Source organism: Dermacentor variabilis, chromosome 1, assembly GCF_050947875.1.
Source record: "Dermacentor variabilis isolate Ectoservices chromosome 1, ASM5094787v1, whole genome shotgun sequence".
In the NCBI taxonomy this organism is placed as follows: Eukaryota; Metazoa; Arthropoda; class Arachnida; order Ixodida; family Ixodidae; genus Dermacentor; species Dermacentor variabilis.
The window spans coordinates 91,738,824-91,758,662 of record NC_134568.1 but is presented as its reverse complement, the minus strand read 5'-3'; the positions used below and the strand labels follow the sequence as shown (position 1 = coordinate 91,758,662).

Genomic DNA, 19,839 nt, shown 5'->3' with positions numbered 1-19,839 from the left:
GGAAGGCCCTCAAATTCGGACCGCTGGAGGACACCTGATTACGCCGACAGGAAGGTGCACGGCAAGAATTACCATTCACGACCGCACTTACCCTGTCACCTTCGTTATCCTCCAACAGTGTTCACGAGACGTCATTCTCGGCATGGACTTCCTCAACCAACACGGCGCAGTCATCGACCTGAAGTCGAAGTCCATAACGCTGTCGGAAGATCATGCGATACCGCCGAAGAGCCCTCGTAGTCACCACGCCTTGAGTGTGCTCGAACATCAAGTGAGCATCCCGCCTCGCTCCAGCATTGTTATTTCGGTCGGCACCGAAACACTCGCTGACGTAGAAGGCGTCATCGAAGGTGACCAACGTCTACTGCTAGACCGTGAAATTTGCGTCGCAAGAGGTATCGCTCGACTGCACGGAGGAAACACGAAAGTGTTGCTGACAAACTTCAGCCAGGAGTTCAAGCACATCAACAAGGGCACGATGATCGCATACATCGAGGAAATTCTGGAAAACAGCAATGCGTTTGTCCTCTCGGATTCCGCCGCATCTACCCCGATGACCTTAGTTCCCGAGCCAGACTTCGACATAAATCCAAGTTTCCCCGCGATTAAGCAACAACAGCTCAGAAGTCTACTTCGACGATACAAAGAGTGCTTTTCGACGTCATCTAGGATTCGACGAACCCCAGTCGCAAAGCATCGCATAATAACCGAAGAGGGCGCTCGACTTCTCCGCCAGAGCCCATACCGAGTTTCGACGCGAGAACGCGAAGCTATAAGGCACCAAGTCGACGAAATGCTGCGCGACGACATCATCGAGCCGTCCAAAAGCCCGTGGGCATCTCCTGTAGTCTTGGTGACAAAAAAGGACGGAACCCTGCGTTTCTGCATCGATTATCGTCGTCTGAACAAGATCACGAAGAAGGACGTATACCCCCTCCCACGGATAGACGACGCACTGGATCGGCTCTGCAACGCTAAATACTTCTCGTCAATGGACCTCAAGTCTGGCTATTGGCAAATAGAAGTCGACGAAAGAGATCGCGAAAAGACTGCCTTCATCACCCCAGACGGCCTCTACGAGTTCAAGGTTATGCCATTCGGACTGTGCTCGGCGCCTGCAACGTTCCAGTGCGTGATGGACACGGTTTTAGCTGGATTGAAGTGGCAGACCTGTCTCGTTTACTTGGATGACGTCGTCGTCTTCGCCGGAAATTTCGACGATCACCTGAGGCGGCTTGCGACAGTACTAGAGGCCATCAAGTCATCAGGGCTCACTCTGAAGGCGGAAAAGTGCCGATTCGCTTACGATGAGCTTTTGTTTCTAGGCCACGTCATCAGCAAATCAGGAGTACGCCCCGACCCACAGAAGACAGCTGCCATCGCAAAGTTCCCGCAGCCAACCGACAAGAAGGCAGTGCGCAGATTCCTTGGCATGTGTGCCTACTATAGGCGCTTTGTCAAGGACTTTTCACGCATCGCGGAGCCGCTAACACATCTAACCAAATGTGATGTCGAGTTCAAGTGGGAAACGCCGCAGGCCAAGGCATTTCAAGAACTCAAACGACGCATGCAGTCGCCTCCGGTACTTGCACACTTCGACGAGGACGCCGATACCGAAATCCACACTGACGCCAGTAGCCTAGGCCTCGGTGCCGTCCTAGTTCAGAGGAAAGAAGGACTTGAACGGGTGATATCGTATGTTAGCCGGTCGCTGTCAAAAGCGGAAAGCAATTATTCTACGACTGAAAAGGAATGCCTCGCCATCATTTGGGCTACAGCTAAATTCCGCCCTTACCTCTATGGCAGGCCATTCAAAGTCGTCAGCGACCACCACGCGTTGTGTTGGCTAGCTAACTTAAAGGACCCCTCAGGACGGCTGGCGCGGTGGAGCCTCAGACTACAAGAATATGACGTCACGGTAATATACAAGTCCGGAAGAAAACACTCCGACGCCGACTGCTTATCACGCGCCCCCATCGATCCCCCGCCGCAAGATGACGAGGACGACGACGCCTTCCTTGGGATAATAAGCGCGGAAGACTTCACTAAACAGCAACGAGCAGACCCGGAGCTAAAAGGCCTCGTCGAGTATTTGGAAGGGAACACCGACGTTGTCCCTAGGGCATTTAAGCGCGGGTTTTCTTCGTTCACGCTACAAAACAACCTGCTCGTGAAGAAGAACTTCTCACCAGTCCGCGCCAGCTACCTTCTTGTTGTACCCTCAGCGCTGCGTCCAGAAATACTGCACGCCCTACACGACGATCCAACCGCTGGGCACCTGGGGTTCTCCCGGATGCTGTCGAGAATACAGGAAAGGTATTACTGGCCGCGTCTGACCGCCGACGTCGCCCGTTACGTCAAGACATGCCGAGACTGTCAACGACGCAAGACACCACCGACAAGGCCAGCAGGATTACTACAGCCGATCGAACCTCCTCGCCGACCATTCCAGCAGGTTGGGATGGATTTGTTGGGGCCGTTTCCGATGTCAACATCCGGGAATAAGTGGATCGTCGTGGCGACGGACTATCTCACCCGCTTTGCTGAAACTAAAGCTCTACCAAAAGGCAGCGCAGCCGAAGTGGCGAAATTTTTCGTCGAGAACATCCTGCTGCGACATGGTGCTCCAGAAGTCCTCATCACCGACAGAGGAACGGCTTTTACAGCAGAGCTCACTCAGGCCATTCTGCAGTATAGCCAGACAAGCCACAGGAGGACAACTGCCTACCATCCGCTGACGAATGGTCTCACGGAGCGCCTGAACAAGACCCTCGCCAACATGCTAGCAATGTACGTCGACGTCGAGCACAAGACGTGGGACGCGGTCCTGCCATATGTAACCTTCGCTTACAACACGGCAGTGCAAGAAACAACACAGATCACGCCGTTTAAGCTGGTTTACGGCAGGATCCTGACAACGACGCTCGACGCCATGCTGCCCCACGTCACTGACGAAGAGAATGTTGACGTCGCTAGCTATCTGCAGCGCGCCGAAGAAGCCAGACAGCTCGCCCGCCTACGGATCAAGAACCAACAGAGGACCGACAGCCGACACTACAACCTCCGACGACGCTTCGTCGAGTACCAGCCCGGCGACCGTGTTTGGGTTTGGACACCGATACGCCGACGAGGTCTGAGTGAGAAACTATTGCGCCGCTATTTCGGACCCTACAAGGTCATTCGACGTATTGACGCACTGGACTATGAGGTCGTGCCAGACGGAATTTCGCATTCACAGCGGCGCCGCGCACGATCTGAAGTGGTCCACGTGGTGCGTCTGAAACCCTTTTACGGATGCTGACGAACTACCTTATTTTATTGTTTTCTTTGCTACGGGTGTTTTTCTTTATTACTTTCGTTTGTATGCAGCATCGGGTCGATGCTTTTTAAGAGGGGGGTATTGACACGTGTGCTTATCTTTATCGGGCGACCATGTTTCGTCGCTTAACAACTGTAATCGCACAGCGACGGACGCGCCTGCATGTATCCGACGTTTCTGGAAAGTTATCGATGCTTCTACCTGGCTGTCTGTTGTCGCCGAACCTTGTGTTATCTGATTTCATCGCGTAACGCGAATGGTGTAGAACTTTGTGGAAGGCACGCGGATCCAAACGATTAGTCTGGAACATCCGACGACTGCTCTATAAAAGCCGACGCGCTTGACCCGCTGATCAGATTTCCGACGATCGCCGACTCTGTTCGCCGCTTTTGTTGTTCTATAAGTGTAGCCTGTTTTGTGGGCACAGGTTCGCCCAATAAAATCTAGTTTTGCCTTTCACAGTATTGCTACTGTATTCTTAACGTCACCACCGCGTGACAATATTGAGTTACCCATCGCGATCAGGAAAACACATCTATGGCAGATAAATCAAAAGTTTTTAGGCACGTAGGGCCCTCTGGGCTATACTTGTCGGCAATAAGGTAGCCTTGCTGCCTATGGGATTATCTGACTGAGCTATGTCGAATGCTTGGGTGCCATAGTCAAAAATTTGAATCCCTCTGTAAGGTTTTCTTTTTTTTTTTTTTTTTTTGATGGTGAGCTTGAAATTTATCTCCGCCAGTTCACAACATCTGCAAGCATGGAGTGACGTCTGTCACTGGCAAAAGATGCCGAGAGCAAGGGGGGCTATACTAATCCAGGTATAACCAAATTAGGAAAGCCCACTAAGCTTCAACAAGACACTCCCTCACCAGAACAGGAATTGGCCTCCCTGATGCAGTATTCGGCCACTCACTCCCAAATGACTCACTCAATTAGCCAATGGCCCTCAGTCCTCATCAGCTGCGGAGCACCTGACCAAGGCGGCGGTCAGACCTGTTACGCCGCAGAGGGTGCTAAGAATCTCTGGGTCCGGACAGGCTGCCAATGGAAACTGACCCTTGCAACGTTTAACACCCGAATCCTCTCGAATGAGGCTAGCTTAACAGGACTCTTTGAGGAACTATCAGACATTGTTTCGGATATCATCGGCCTTACTGAGATTAGAACTGGTGAGGCTTGTACATTGCTGAATAACGGACATATAACGGACCTCTGCTATAGAGGTCTCCTAAATAAGAAGCAATACAGGGTAGGATTCCCGATCCATAATCAAACTTAATAAGAGGTATGATTAAAGGTAGTACAAGCCTATGCTCCAACATCCAGTCACGATGATGAAGATCAGTTTTATGAAGATGTTGAATTAGGGACGAGAAAAATGCAAACTCAGTGCACTGTAGTAATGGTCGACATCAATACAAAAGTGGGCAAAAAGGCTGCGGAACAAGCAATTGGCAAGTACAGCGTCGTTTCTAGGAATGCTAGAGGAGAGATGTTGATAGAATTCACAGAGAGAGATAAGCTTTGATTAATTAATACCTTTTTTAGGAAGCGTAGCGACTGAAAGCGGACCTGAGAAAGCCCTAATGGTGAAACAAGAAATGAAATTGATTTCATACTTCCTGCCAATCGCACCATAGTGCAAGATGTAGAAGTGATAGGTAGGGTAAAGTGCAGTGATCATAGATTAGTGAGGGCTAGGATTCACCTCAATTTGATGAGAGAAAGAGTAAAATTGGTCAAGAAGAAACAGGCCAACCTAGAAGCAGTAAGGGTAAAAGTAGACAAATTCATACTGGTACTTGCCAACAAATATGCAGCTTTAGAACAGAGACGAAGATGGCATAAAGGTAAATGAAACCGTAACTAGGCTGGTTTCAGGGGCAGCAGTTGAAGTGGGAGGCAAGGCCCCAAGGCAATCAGTAGGCAAGCTCTCCCAAGTAGCAAAAGACCTAATAAATAAACGAGAAAGAATGAAAGTGTCCAACTCGAGAGAAGATAGAATTCGTCGAACTGTCAAAACTGATCAACAAGGCGAAAATAAGTGATATTCAAAACTATAATGTGAGAAAGACTGAAGAAGCTGTAAAAAATGGACGCAGCCTGAAATCAGCGAGAAAGAAACTTGGCATAGGACAAACCAAGATGTATACACTGAAAGATAAGCACGGTAGTATCATCAGCAATCTCGAAGATACAGTAAAAGCAGCGGAAGAATTCTATACTGACCTGTACAGTACCCAGAGGAGTCAGGATACCTCAATTAGAAACTGTAATAAACAGGATACAGAAACTCCTCCTATACCTAACGATGATGTCAGAAGGGCTTTGCAAGACATGAAACGAGGAAGAGCAGCAGGAGAAGGTGGAATAACATTCGATTTAAACAAAGATGGAGGAGACATAATGCTTGAAAAACTGGCGACTCTTAATACGAAGTGTCTATCGACTGCAAGGGTCCCAGAAAACTGGTAGAATGCAAACATTATACTGATCCACAAAAAGAGAGGTGTTAAAGAATTGAAAAGTTATAGGCCCATTAGCTTGCTCCCAGTATTATATAAAACATTTACCAAAATAATCTCCATTAGAATAAGGGCAACACTGGACTTTAGTCAACCAAGGGGAACAGGCTGGCTTCAGGAAGGGATACTCTACAATCGATCACATCCATGCCATTAATCAGGTTATCGAGAAATCCACAGAGTACAATAAACCTCTTTATATGGCTTTCATAGATTACGAAGTCATTTGACTCAGTAGAGATAGCGGCAGTCATAGAGGCATTATGTAATCAAGGAGTACAGAGCGCTTACATAAATACCTTGGAAAATATCTACAGAGGTTCTACAGCTACCTTAATTCTGCACAAGAAAAGCAGGAAGATACCTATAAAGAAAGGGGTCAGACAGGGAGACAAAACCTCTGTATTACTATTCACTGCCTGCTTGGAGAAGTATTCAAGCTATTAAACTGGGAAGGCGTAGGAATATCTCGGCAACCTTCGGTTTGCCGATGACATTATTCTATTCAGCAACAGTGCAGATGAGCTACAACAAATGATTGAAGAACTTAACAGAAAGAGTCTAAGAGTGGGGTTGAAGATTAATATGCTGAAGGCAAAAATAATGATGAATAGCCGGGCAAAGGAACAGGAGTTCAGGATCGCCAGTCAGCTTCTAGATTCTGTGAAGGGGTATGTTTACCTAGGCCAATTAATCGCAGGCAACCCTGATCATGAGAAGGAAATTCATAGAAGAATAAAAATGGGTGGGATCACATACGGCAGACATTGTCAGCTCCTGACTGGAAGCTTACTGTTATCATTGAGAAGGAACGTATACAATCAGTGCATTTTACCAGTGCTGACATATGGGGCAGAGACTTGGCGACTGACAAAGAAGCTTGAGAACAAGTTAAGGACTGTACAAAGCGCGATGGAATGAAGAATGCTAGGTATAACGTTAAGAGACAGAAAGAGATTGGTTTGGATCAGAGAGCAAACGAGTATAGACGATATTCTAATTGACATCAAGAGAAAAGAATGGAGCTGGGCAGGTCATGTAATGCGCCGGTTAAATAACCGTTGTACCACTAGGGTTACAGAATGGGTACCAAGAGAAGGGAAATGCAGTCGAGGATGGCAGAAGATTAGGTGGAGCGAGCGATGAAATTAGGAAATTCGCAGGCGCTAGTTGGAATCAGGTGGCGCAGGACAGGGGTAATTGGAGATTGCAGGGAGAGGCCTCCATCCTGCAGGGTACATAGAACGGACTGATGATGATGATGACGATGAAAGGATATATATATGTATATATATATTATTTATGTCTGCTATCTCAAAAAAGACAGAAAAAGCATTTCAGCTTTTCACTGCAGGTCTAAACACGACAGCTGCGTGTTGCCGCGTCTGCTGCGCGTGGCTTCCGGGATTTAATTTTGGGTCTGGCGGGGATACCAGTCTACGAGCCAATCTATAATGCTGCGTGATCTCCCCATATTTTAGCATGCGTTCTCCGCTCCCTCGGTCATCGAGGGGCCCCGTAGCGGCTCGGCGGTAGAGATCTCGAGCCAGCTCGTGGGCCGCCTCGTTGCCGGGGACGGCTTCGTGCGCCGGAGTCCAAATTATTTGAATTTTTCTATCTAGCTTTCTCTGGCCTAGGATTCTGGCCGCCAAGGGCGAGATCCTTCCCTTGCTAAAATTTTGTATGGCAGTTTTGCTGTCACTGATCACAAATTTCGCGTCCGTTCTAGCGCAAGCTAATGCGATCGCAATTTACTCGGCAACTTCTATGTTGGGTCCGCGCAGAGTGACAGCGGTCACGGGAATACCCCGGCCGCTGACGGCCGTTGCCACCGTAAAACTGCCGCTACCTCTCGCCGCGTCTACATAGGCCACCTCATGTTCCGAGATATTACCGAATGTAATTTTTAATGCTTCAGCTCGTTTATGCCTCCTGTCTTTGCTATGTTCCGGGTGCATGTTTTTTGGTAGGGGGGGGGGGGGAGATAATCAGATTTTTTCTAACTTCCCTATCTACTTCCACCTTTTGGGTGGGGCCTCTGTCCGGATTTATTCCAACTTGGGCCAATATGGCTCTTCCTGTCCTCGTGGTGCTAAGTCTCTCAATTTTTGAGGTTCGCACTCCTAGAGCCATCAGTCTCTCTGTTGATGTACACATGGGCAGTCCCAGCGCTCGTTTTATGCATTTTCTCATTAGAGAATCAATCTTCTCTCTTTCCACTGCTTTCAAATCGAGATATGGTGTTGCATAGCTCACCCGGCTGAATATGTACGCCTGTATTAGTTTAATTAAATTTTTCTCCTTTAGCCCTCGGCCTTTGCTGGCCACCCGCCTAATTAGGCTCAGGATCCGTATTGCGTGTTTCTGCAGCCTCTTGATGGTCTCGCCATTGTGGCCGTGTGACTGGAGAATCAGGCCCAAGATTCTAATTTGCTCGACTATTGGTACCTCTTTACCCGCCACTTTAATTTTGATCTCCGACGGTGCCTTGCACCTTAAGTGTTTCGGATTGTATATAAACAATTCTGATTTCTGCGGCGAGCATGCTAGGCCTCTCTCAGCCGCGTAATCGACTATGATGTCGGTGGCGGCCTGGAGCAGGCTTTCGACGGCTGAATCACTTCCCCGGTTGACCCAGAGGGTGATATCATCCGCATATATACTAAATTTGAATCCCTCAAGCTTTGCCAATTGCTCGGGGAGTTCTCTCATAGCCACGTTGAAGAGTAGGGGAGACAGCACTGATCCCTGGGGCGTACCCTGACTCCCTAGCTCAATTGTGGAGGATTCCAGGGTTTGGAACCTCATGTAAGCAGTTCTTCCCGTCAGGAAGTCCCTGATGTATCTATATGTCCTGGTACCTACATTAATCTTGTTCAGCCCTTCCAGGACCGCCTCATGCTTTACGTTGTCAAAAGCCTTCGTGAGGTCCAGTCCCAGAATTGCTTTTGCATCTTTAGACCTTGAGTCTATTATATCAACAACAACAGGCAAGCAGTCGCGTGGAGACTACAAACTTATACATATCCGCACCCGGTTATGGCGAACCACATGTTCCCCGAGGCCAGGAGCGATAGATGTAATCTTTGTGGGGCGAGAGGGACCCTCGACCACATAATATGGGAATGTCCGTACTCTCCCGGGGGAACGCACAAAATAGGTAGTAGAGACACCTGGGAGACCCTGCTGCGCAGCTTGGACTCTGAGCTCCAGCTCCGGCTCGTCCAACTGGCTGAAGGGGCTGCTGGGACCCAAGACCTCCCAGCCTGCATCTGAGGTGGCGGTACTTGCCCCCTGACCTGCGTGTCGGGGGGGTGGGTAGATCACCTTATCCGTTGGACATTAAAGTTTATTCTATCTTCCGGGATTTAAAAGCGGAGCATAGATACCGTGGCTGGCCATGGGGTGCCACCACGAGCTGCCTTGCGTTCAATCTTTTGGAGAGGCCAGGAGGGCATTGCTCCTGTTTGCCCACTTGCCGTCTCCCCTGTGTAGTTTCCAGCACACTAGTGGAAATGAGAAAGAAGGCAGCTGATGGGTCCAATAACTACATTTAACTTCGCTTGTGCTTGAAGGATTTGAAAAACTTTTGCAGCAGGAAATTAGTGCGGTGACGTAATTTAATAGTTATGTTCTTCTATGATTAGCTCAAGGTTTTTCAGGGCCCCTTTAAGCTCTATAGCCGCGTTTACATGAATGCGACAACGTCGCATCGCATCGCATCGCATTTCTAGCGCATCACATTCATGTAAACAGCAGTAATGCGCTAGGAAGGCGCATCGCATTAATGCACCAGGCAAGGGTAGATTTACGGGCGCGAGTCTACTCTCGCGGAGCATGTAAACACAGGATCGTCGCAGTAGGAATGATGGGAAGGAATTAGCCATCAACATGGCAGCGGTCCAGGCTGCCCGCTTCGAATTGAATTTGGCGTTGTTTTTGTAAAATGCACTTCGTTCGCAGCAAATGATTGTGTAAACGGCTTTCGCTTAGTCTCAGGCCGCTTCGACGACAGAGTATTATGGATACCCTTGTGGTGTTTTTGAGATCGCTTCTCGTTTCGAACGAGTCGAAGCCTAACGAAAGAAACATTCGAGATGTCGGCGCTGCCTATCGCTAGAGTCGGAAAATAGCCGCAACGACGGCATATGGCCTCTGAGATCCGAAAATCTTGCTGCCCAACTAAAGCTGCAAAACACGTGCGCGGCTTTGCGTCCGCTACACTATAGCGTATAGCGTACGCTAAACTAAAGCTGTCTATTCCTTGGCACTCAACCACCAACGTGCACTCGGCCTACTACCGGAAACCAGTTACACCGGAAGTCGGTTGCACTTCCCTTATACGACACCATGTGGCACTACGTTCTCGCGAGAGTCAAGGCACTACATGTAGACGGCGTCGCATCGCCTTTCCTAAATGCGCTTGGAAATGCGATGCGCCACTGTCGCATTCATGTAAACGGCGCTTATGAAGACTGGGTTGGGGATTCGTTGCAACTGCGATTGAACCATTAGTGTGTTTTAACCGGGTAAATGTAACCAAAATTTTACTGTACTAAAGAATTCTTAGTAATCAGTGGATTGCAGCATCTCATGGACATCTTTGCTGGGGCTGCTAGGCTGTCCAAGTTTGCTTGTTAAGACAAATGGCCTTTTGTTTGTATGATAATGCCTGTTCTGTTTTCTCTACAGGCACTTCTTCTACATATTAGGAGCATGGAGGAGAAAGGAGGTGCCGTGCTGATATTTCTGCCTGGCTGGAATTTGATTTTTGCCCTAATGAAGCACCTGCAGCAGCACCCCACCTTTGGTAGTTCTCAGTACCAAATTTTGCCACTGCATTCACAGATTCCCCGTGAAGACCAGCATAAAGTCTTTAGGCCAGTGCCTGATAATGTGACAAAGGTATGTGCCTTGTAGGTATTTTATTCTCTCCTAACACTACATCAAAATCTTAATGGATTGAAATATGACAGGAGTAGCCTCAAGATGAAAAATGTTTTCGACAGTGTTGTTAGTTTTCTGTGATATACTAACAATGGTATTATGCATTTTTTCATTAAAATTTGGATCCAGTTATTTGGCATCATGTTTTGTGGTTTCTGTGCTCATATAAGCGTGGCTGAAAAAAGCTTGTTTGGTTGTCTCTGCGAGCTTGATGATAAGCCAATCGTGAGTGAGGTGCTGGTGATGTTTATTACAATAGGATGCTATTGAAGCAGTAGGGTGGCTTAGAAAAGCCTGTTTGGCTTTCTCTGCGGGCTTGATGATAAGCCAATCGTGAGTGAGGTGCTGGTGATGTTTATTACAATAGGATGCTATTTAAGCAGTGCGATGCTGTTAGCATTATGTTAGCTTAGCTAGTCTTGCCCAAAATGGAGGTAGATGAAAAGACACCTGCATGCAAAGCATTTAGCACATGACGCTCTTCAGCCAAGTCTCTCCTATGCTCACACAGGAGCCTGGTGCTTCAGTGTGCCATTATTGCATGCCAATGAAGGCACCAACTCTTAGTGTAGGCTCCTGTTTGTGTCCCTCTATGCCAGCCATTTCAAAGCAGTTGCCAGCCATTTATTTTCTACTGGTATTTCGTTGACAAATTTAAGCTCGTGACCTCACGAGAATAGTGCACTAGTGACCTTTATTACATGGTCTACAGCATACACCGAAAATATAAATTCACTTATGTGTTCCTTTAAAGGGGCCCTGAGTGTGTGAGTGAGTGAAAAACTTTATCAGCTCTAGATTTGCTGGTCTTCTGCGGTCTTCAGATGGAATCGTCCATCTTCTAGCACAACGGTCGGTTGCCCTTAGTCCAGGGCTCTGCTGGATGCTGCTGCCAGTTGTGCTCGCCGAATCAGACCTTCTTGGTCGACCTGGCGATCGCTGGAGAGCACTCCCTCCCATTGCTCCGCACTTGGGTTTGGTATAATGGGTACCACGTCTATCTTCTGGCATGCCCACGTTATGTGATACAGCGTGGGTGTTTCGTGGCACCAGGGGCATTTCTCATTGTATTGTGTGGGATAAATTTTGCTGAGTACGTTTAGGTTCGGGTACGAGCCCGTTTGTAGCTGCCTCCACGCGACAGAGTCCTCTCTGCTAAGGGAGTTGTGCGGTGGTGGATACCGCTTTCTGCAGCCCTGAAACACTTTTTGAACATAGTAAAAAAATGCCTATCTGTTCATGAGGCTTTTGTAAACGTGAGCAAAAAATTATTGCACTGCATGCAGCATGGAATGGTCTCTTGCTCTTGCACCTGCAATGTCGTTGTTGAAAGCAGTTGGCCCTCCAATGCTGTCGGCTGATTTTGATTGCGAGAACATTCTTGGTAATACATAGTTCCTAATTTTTAGTTAAATAAGTGAAAAATATATATCTCTGACTCAAAAAGACAGAAAAATCATTTCATCTTTTGCACTGCACGGAGCTGAGTCTGCTGTGCATGGCCTCTTAGAATGCAGCGGCATGCCGTGTAGCATAGCCTACCACAGCTGCCATGGGGTGCTGCAATGAGCCCTTTAACCGGGGCTTTGCCTTCTTCGCTACTTTACTGAGTATTTGTATCCACTAGCTTCCAGAAAGCTAGTGGATACAAAAAGAGAGAAAGTAGGGTATCGGTCCGATAACTTTATTTTAATTGAAGGATTCGAAAAATGTTTCTGCCATGAGATTCGTGGGACGACATACTTCAGAAGTGAGGCAATTAAATTTCTGCTCCCAGGACTTCCAGACAGACAATTTTTCAAGGTATCTTTGCTGCTGTCTGGCAACACTTTGCACTCAGGGAGACCAACTTAGGAATACATAGTTTAATTAGGAAAAAGTAGGACACATTGCCTATTTGACCTCTCGTTGCTCAAATTCTACCAATAAGTTCCTTGTACAGTAAAACCTCGTTGATATGAAGTTGGGAACCGGCCAAAAAAAAAAAAAAGTGTTAATTCTTACTCACACACATGCAGACAAGCTTTATTTGCGAGCAGGCAGCAAAAAAAATCCGATTTTCACTTAGTGCGGTGGCAGCTTTGCAGTGATGACGGCATCCACAAACTCTGCAAGGCTGTGAGCCAGTTGCTCCATGAGGCCCTACTTCTCTGCGATCGCCCTTATGACGGTTCATGCACTAGCCACGTCGGACACGGAAGGGCCATCATCCATGTCGTCATCCACAACAGTGACGTGGAAGTGCTAGAAGCCATGGGAGCAGGAAACACGTCATGGCTATCATGACTGATAATTTGGACTCCACGGGGAACGTAAATAAGTCCAAACTATCGAATGTCCAAAAAAACTAATGTACCTAAAAAAAGATGTTTTAAGGCTTCTGTGCAAGGAAGAAATGGTCGATTCATTGCTGCATGCACATCTGCTTATGTGCAACCAAGTCCACCTTTATTTCTGCCAGTTTTGTGTTTTCTTTGTACGCCTATGCAAGGACTGCAAAGGTTAGAGTCAGATCAGCATGTGAAGCCTCCGGAGCACACGGCATACGGTAGGTAGAGTGACTGTTTAACGATGGGAGAACTTGCTAAATTGTTTCATCATCGTTCAGTTCGGCACACGATGACACCGTGCTGTTGGCGTTTGAAAAGTCTTCAAATGTAGTGGCCGCATGAATCGGCACTGCAGCCTAGCAGGTCATGAATGATAACCGCATTTCAGCTTGTTGTGGTAGGCGGCAGCTGAGGCTCTTCAGTTGCAGAGTCGGGCTCATTTGGACTACGACTCAAGACTCATTCGGAGTCAGACTGCGAGAGCACCGTTGGTGCCATTTGATGCGAACTGTTCATAACTTCGTGAGAAAGACTTCTTGGAGTCAGCAGAGCACTGTCTGGAACGCATATTAAACAAACAAGCATAGAAAAGCAGAACACTAAGTTTCGATTCAGAAAAAGTGCATGGCACCACAAATGAAAAGGTGTAGGTGGTGCCAGTTATGAGGTACTTTCAATTTGCCTACACCACCTGAACCAGTTCACGAGGTGTGGCACCGTGCCATTGTTTTCAGCGGTGCAGCAGTGGCACCCGCTGAACCACACCGTTCGTTTCAAAAGGTGCAGGAAAGGTGCAGGGCTGGATCATGATTTTGCTGCACCCACTCCACTGTCGGTGCCAACTTGGTGCAGGTGTACAGGTGCACAGGTGCGATGCAGCACACGGGCGTGAACGCCTTTAAAACTCCGCTTGTGCACATCTGATGTGTCTACGCAAGTGTCGTATGTATTTATGCCTCACAAGCTGATCATACCTGTAGTTCAGGACCTCTTCGTGCATGCTAGTCGGTCAAAACGCCTGTTCCGTGTCTGTACTTCGGCATTTGTTTCGAGTGTTGCGCTGTGCCTGCACCGCAGAAATCAAGCTGCACAATTTCTGAACTTCTCGTGAACCATTGTGAACTGGTTCATAGTGGTGCAGGCGAATTGAATGGCCCTATGGTGTGCCGGGCTGCATCCACTCACTGCAAGGTTCAAGGGTACACGGCACCATGGTGGCACATTGCCTTTCACCCCGTTCAGTTGAGCACGGGGATGCAGGGTGCACCGCTGCACCTCAGGGAATCGAAGGCCTAGGTGCAGTGCACTGTTAATAGGTGCAGAGAAACTTGGCTGGATCGAATAAACCTACTGTCTGGAAGGCAAATTCAACAAACAAGAGCAGGCCACGTGCGGTGTTGCCGGAATGGACATGATGATCACAATGTTAATGCGACCTCACAATTAAGACAAAGTCTCCAAGATTGGCATTTGCAGTTAAACCTCTGAGGCACAGTACTGCGACCAAGGCAAGGCCCTAGGGATTACCGTCTAGCGTGTAATCTCTGAGGCCATACTTGATGTCTCTTTGAGGTTGCCGGAGGAGATAATGGTGGCAGAGTTGGCATATGCTACCACCACGGACGGTGTCCGGATAATCGAATGTAGAGCTGGTGGCGGTCCGTTATATCGGTCGTCTTTACACATTAAGTCTATGGGGCCATTGGCAGTGCCGCAAAGCTGTCCGAAGTACTGAGGATGTCCGGATAATCGGTGTCCGTTTTATCAGTCGGCGACTATATTAGACAGTTTTAGCTTAGCGTATGCTGTACCATTGCGTACTCTATAATATAGCGGGTCGTTACTGCGCATGCGCAGAACACTAAACGATCTATGGCATATAGTACACACGCTATTTCTCAGATTTAGCGTTAGCTTCTTTGCATGGTTTGCGTAGTTTGCAAAACATGGCGACGGTCCCTGCTGTCCACTTCGAATTGAATTTGGCGTTGCTTTTGTAAAATTCACTTCGTTCATAGCAAATGACTGTGTAAACGACTTTCGCTTAGTCTTAGGCCGCTTCGACGACAGAGTATTGTGGATAACCTTGCACAGTTTTCGAGATTGCTTCTCGTTTCAAACGAGTTGAAGCCTAACTAAAGAAACATTCGAGATGTCAGCGCCACTTATCACTCCAGTCGGGAGATAGCCACGACGACGGCATATGGCCTCTGAGATCCGAACATCTCACAGGGCAAGTAAAACAGTAACAAATGTGTGCTGCTTAGCATACGCTAAACTAAAACTGTCTATTTATGGTCTCCGTGCACAATGGTCTGCACGTTTTTATGCGCTGAAAAATGAAGTAAATAATGTACACTAACCTTTTGGGATGCATTAAGCAACTGCAGCTTAAGTCACACTTTGACTGCCCCCTTCTTTAGTCCAGTTTTAAGAACACGTTGCCGAATACGAATGCCACTGGCTCTCTTGTTCGAAGTTCACACACCTCTGTGTGTGGCTGGCCTGGTGTAATGGCATGCTCTGTGAACACATAAATTGCCCCGTGACCCACCAACCCCGAAGGTGCCGCAGAATCGTAATCGGGACGAGGCTTTTTGGCCAGGTCTCTTGTTAGATATGTGTGCCTGCTCGGCAGTGTAAACTGTGTATATCCCACACTGCGACGGGAGTGCTGCGACCCTTGGCAGTGCTTGTGCTTGTGTTAGCCCATGAGCATGTGTCGATATGCTGCTGAGCGACATGCGCGCTGTGAGGCGGCTGCTTAGCCTCTCGTTACATGCGCTTGTCTATAAAGTGCCATATATCCTGGGCACTGCAGTGGATGTGCGAGTCCCCTGTACTCCCCGTCCTGAAGAGCAGCACAGTTCCAAGAACACACATGACGTGCCGTTGCCTGTGGAGGAATAAACAACCTGCTCAAGTGTCATGCATGTGGCCCCAGGCTTCTAATGCAGTTGCAGTCAGTGCATGCAAGGCTGATTATGTCAGTGAACTTAACAGGCCATATTATGATTAGATAGAAAAGTGTCTTAAGCTTTAGCCGTGTCCCTCCGTATTAAATACACAAATGCAGAAATGCTCATGTCATGCAACTGCTGAACTGATTTGAATGGCATTTTGTTTTTTTTTGCTTTGAGAAGTCAAATTCTATCGATTGAGGGTTACAAAATTACAAAAAGAAAAACAAGAAAAAAAAACTAAAATGGCAAGCTTGCAGTTGCGCTACTCTGAAACAAAAGTGGTCACATAGTTGCAATTTGCTGTTAAAGGAGTCCTGAACCGCCCTTCGGGCTTTGGGAAAAAACACAGTCCGCGGATAGCGCAAGCTGCAATGTATGTTTCAGCCAAAATTTGCAGCCGTGCGCGGTGCGTAGAGCTTGCAAGCGGAATGTGAAATCACCTTTTTCTCCTCGCTCTTTTCGAGCTACATTATGTTGCAATATAGCAAACTTACATAAACAGCTGCTATTGGCTAATAGCTTACGTCAATCAAGAAGGGTGTTTGGATTAGTGCGCGTCTTCCCACTGTTAATGTGTATATTTATTGAACCAGTTTAATAAGCAGGCAGAAGTAAGCGAAAATGTGCTTTCGAATTTCAATAAAAATTACATACTTCCAGAAGAAGACTACCGTCTTCGCACTTTCAGCTGTGGCCACCCGTGTAGGAATTAAACTTTGGCCACCCTGCCTATTATTAGTGTCGTACATGTCAGGTCTTGCTAATTTCCACTAGTTAAAAGAATCTTAACTTGCCTTGAACCACGTGAAACTTGGGTCAGACCGCATACACACTACATCCACTCACACCTGGCCGCACCTGGTTACTTCGTATTGAGCTCTTGATAGCGCTTCAAAATGTGCCATTCGGATGTGGCCACTATTTGCGGTCAAGCTGGTGCAGGACAAAGCCGGCCCGCAGCATGTAGCATGACCACACTGGAACATATGAGCGCGAGCATGCACTCAAGCCCTGTCATGCACAAAGCAAATGCTGTGCATACGCACTCAATTGCATGTAGATGCGGTCTGCTACGTAGCGTAGATATCGCAATTGCCGCGGGGTGCTGGGACAAGTCCACTGGCTTAGTGCTCTGCGGCTCGCTGAGGACAACCACGTTTGGTGCATCGCAAGGGCCAAAATTGGAAGTAGTGGCACCTACGTGAAAATCCAAAATCATGTTTTAACTGTGTGCCACGGATACATTCACTCGGCGGAGTGTTATGGGCATGCCTTGCTCTGCCATCGCCTTCGTAGTGCAAGTCATTGAAGGAGCGCAAGCACCACGACGGAGTGCTTGATTACCAATAATAACTTTGCTTCTGCTGAACGCATTGAAGTACTTTTTGTGGCAAAGTATTTCTCAAATAGCTTATTTTAACTTCAAATGCATTTCTTGATTTTGTTAAAAGTTACGGGCCCCATTTAAGTGCATCTTTTGGACTAAACATATTTATAGGACAGCACCTTTGCTAATTAGCTTTACATTCTCATGGATTTACAGTTAAACCTTGATATAACGAATATTGATATATGAAGTACAGTAGAACCATGATTCATAAGTTTTGGAAAAGGTATGGAACAAAAAGCTTACTAGCCAGGAAACCGTACGATCAGAAGTCAGTAAATCTGAAGTATCGCCGATTAAAAGCATGCAGGACACTTCCTACATCACACGTGGTGTGAAACAGATGGGTGAAAATGCTTATCGCCATGGGACTGGCAGCGATAGCTGTGAATGACTATGTGTGACAACCTGTGAGGTGATTTGTTAGTACCAAAACGGGAAACCGAGCTCGTGGTGGCATTTTCACGTGACATGGGTGGGCAAGTACTGCGGGGAAGCTGCTGTTGCTGGCACCTACTTCTTTATCGCGTGTGCCTCATGCCTTTTTTTTTGATCACACGGAATATAGCGGCAGGAAAATGTATCATGCGATCTCAGTCACCACCACTACACTGAACAAAGCTGCGGACAACATTTAGGGATTCAATAATCATTGCTAAAGCGGGCACATGAGTGGGCTCCCGGTCATCGCCTACTGACATTCTGTCAGTGACTTCATTTTCCACAGTGTAGGACAGCTGCATGTCTGCTTCTCTGTTTAAGTAGTCGGTGAAGCCTAGTCGGCCTAGTTTATCACTCCTGTCGCCATCTTTGTACGCTAGCGGAAACGTGCACGTGGCCGAGATTTTTCATGTGGTCATAAATTGTATGCACACAACACACCTGCAGTGGAAAAAACTTGACGACACATGCGACACAGCTGGTACTTACGTGGAAGAAACCAGAAATGGAAAAGCAAATTATGATGATGCTCTGCGTTCTTTGCAGTGAGTGGAAACACATAAAATTAACGTCCACTGCTACATAACAGGCACTTTGCACAGCTGTATGCGTTATTAGCGCACAAGTCGCGGAATTGCTCCTGCAACGTCTGTCTTGTATTCAATCACAAAGGCCACGCATTAATGTATTGCAGTTAACATTATTACTAGGTAGAAGCAATTTGCAGGAGCTGAAAACTTGTCATGTCTGCCATATTTCTGACACTGCCTCTGAGATGTGCAAAGTCTCCAATGTGTCGCAGTATGCCGGCTTCGGAGGTCACAACCGAAAATTACAAATTGTCTGGATGGATTATCTGCAGGTTTTTCAACTTATGTGGTACAATTCGGACTGCAAAATATGGGATGCACAAATTCTACGAATTGGCTGAATTTTGTAGTAAACTGAGATTGAATTATCGAGGTTTTACTATATGAAACTGCCAAAGATTTGTTGGGAAAACAATTCAGAAGCACAACTAGAAAGCATGAATTTTTTACTGATACTATGTGGAGTAGCCTTGTGGCCACATAGTTTTTGTTCTGGGGGCTAGCTGATGACAGACAAGGGTGCAACATTGGCAGATGTGCTATCATAGACACTGCATGCTTATGCATTATGCATTTTCTAATGTTACATGTAATTTTTTATTTTGCAGGTGATTCTTTCGACAAACATTGCTGAGACAAGTATTACCATTAATGATGTAGTGTTCGTCATAGACTCATGCAAGTAAGTTTGCCAAAAGTATGCCTTGTGTGTAGCCTGTGCAACATAAAATTGTGCTGAAGACACGTGACTGGTGGTTTCAAATGACCTGGTTAGCAGGGGAGTTCTGACGTTCACGCATGTTGCATCACTCGAGATGCTTTCTGGCTCAGCTAGAACCTGTTTCCAATGGCACATGGCATGAGCCAAAGAAACTTGTGTCAATCCAATACTGACCAAGGCACTTGGCACATGAAGTGTGCCATATCTGTGCATCTGCCAAAATCTGCCTTAGGAGGTTTTGCGCCCAGTGCAACACCAAAGCCTATGCAAAAGCCCATTTAATTATACAGGCTTTCAGAGGCCAAGTGACCTTTGAAAGCTTACATGAGACTGATAGGACACTGGCAGTAAAAGCTTGTTGATACTTCATGGTATGAGGATGTCCGAATAATAAAATGGATAAAAAAGGACAGTCAAGAATTGTATATATTTAATATAAGTACTCATTTACTTGTATTTTGTGCAAACTGCGCGCACACAGGGTTTTTTCTCGGGCTGTGCGAATACAAAATAGTGGATTTGGAATCTAATATCAATATTAGAAAATTTTTCACAAAATTAATGCTTACAAACTTTGGGCTAGAAAGTATGGTGCTGCACATGCTCTGGAATC

General features: G+C 47.0%; 1 protein-coding gene across 2 annotated transcripts in view; it reads left to right on the top strand.

Annotated features, from left to right (window-relative positions):
* mle (dosage compensation regulator mle) overlaps positions 1-19,839 on the top strand; it is a 148,529-nt gene that overhangs the window by 67,591 nt on the left and 61,099 nt on the right. For both annotated transcript variants that reach the window (XM_075691152.1, XM_075691153.1), the window contains 2 exons: positions 10,540-10,752; positions 19,114-19,187. In XM_075691152.1, the coding sequence (XP_075547267.1) occupies positions 10,540-10,752; positions 19,114-19,187 (287 nt within the window). The remainder of the gene's footprint in view (positions 1-10,539; positions 10,753-19,113; positions 19,188-19,839) is intronic.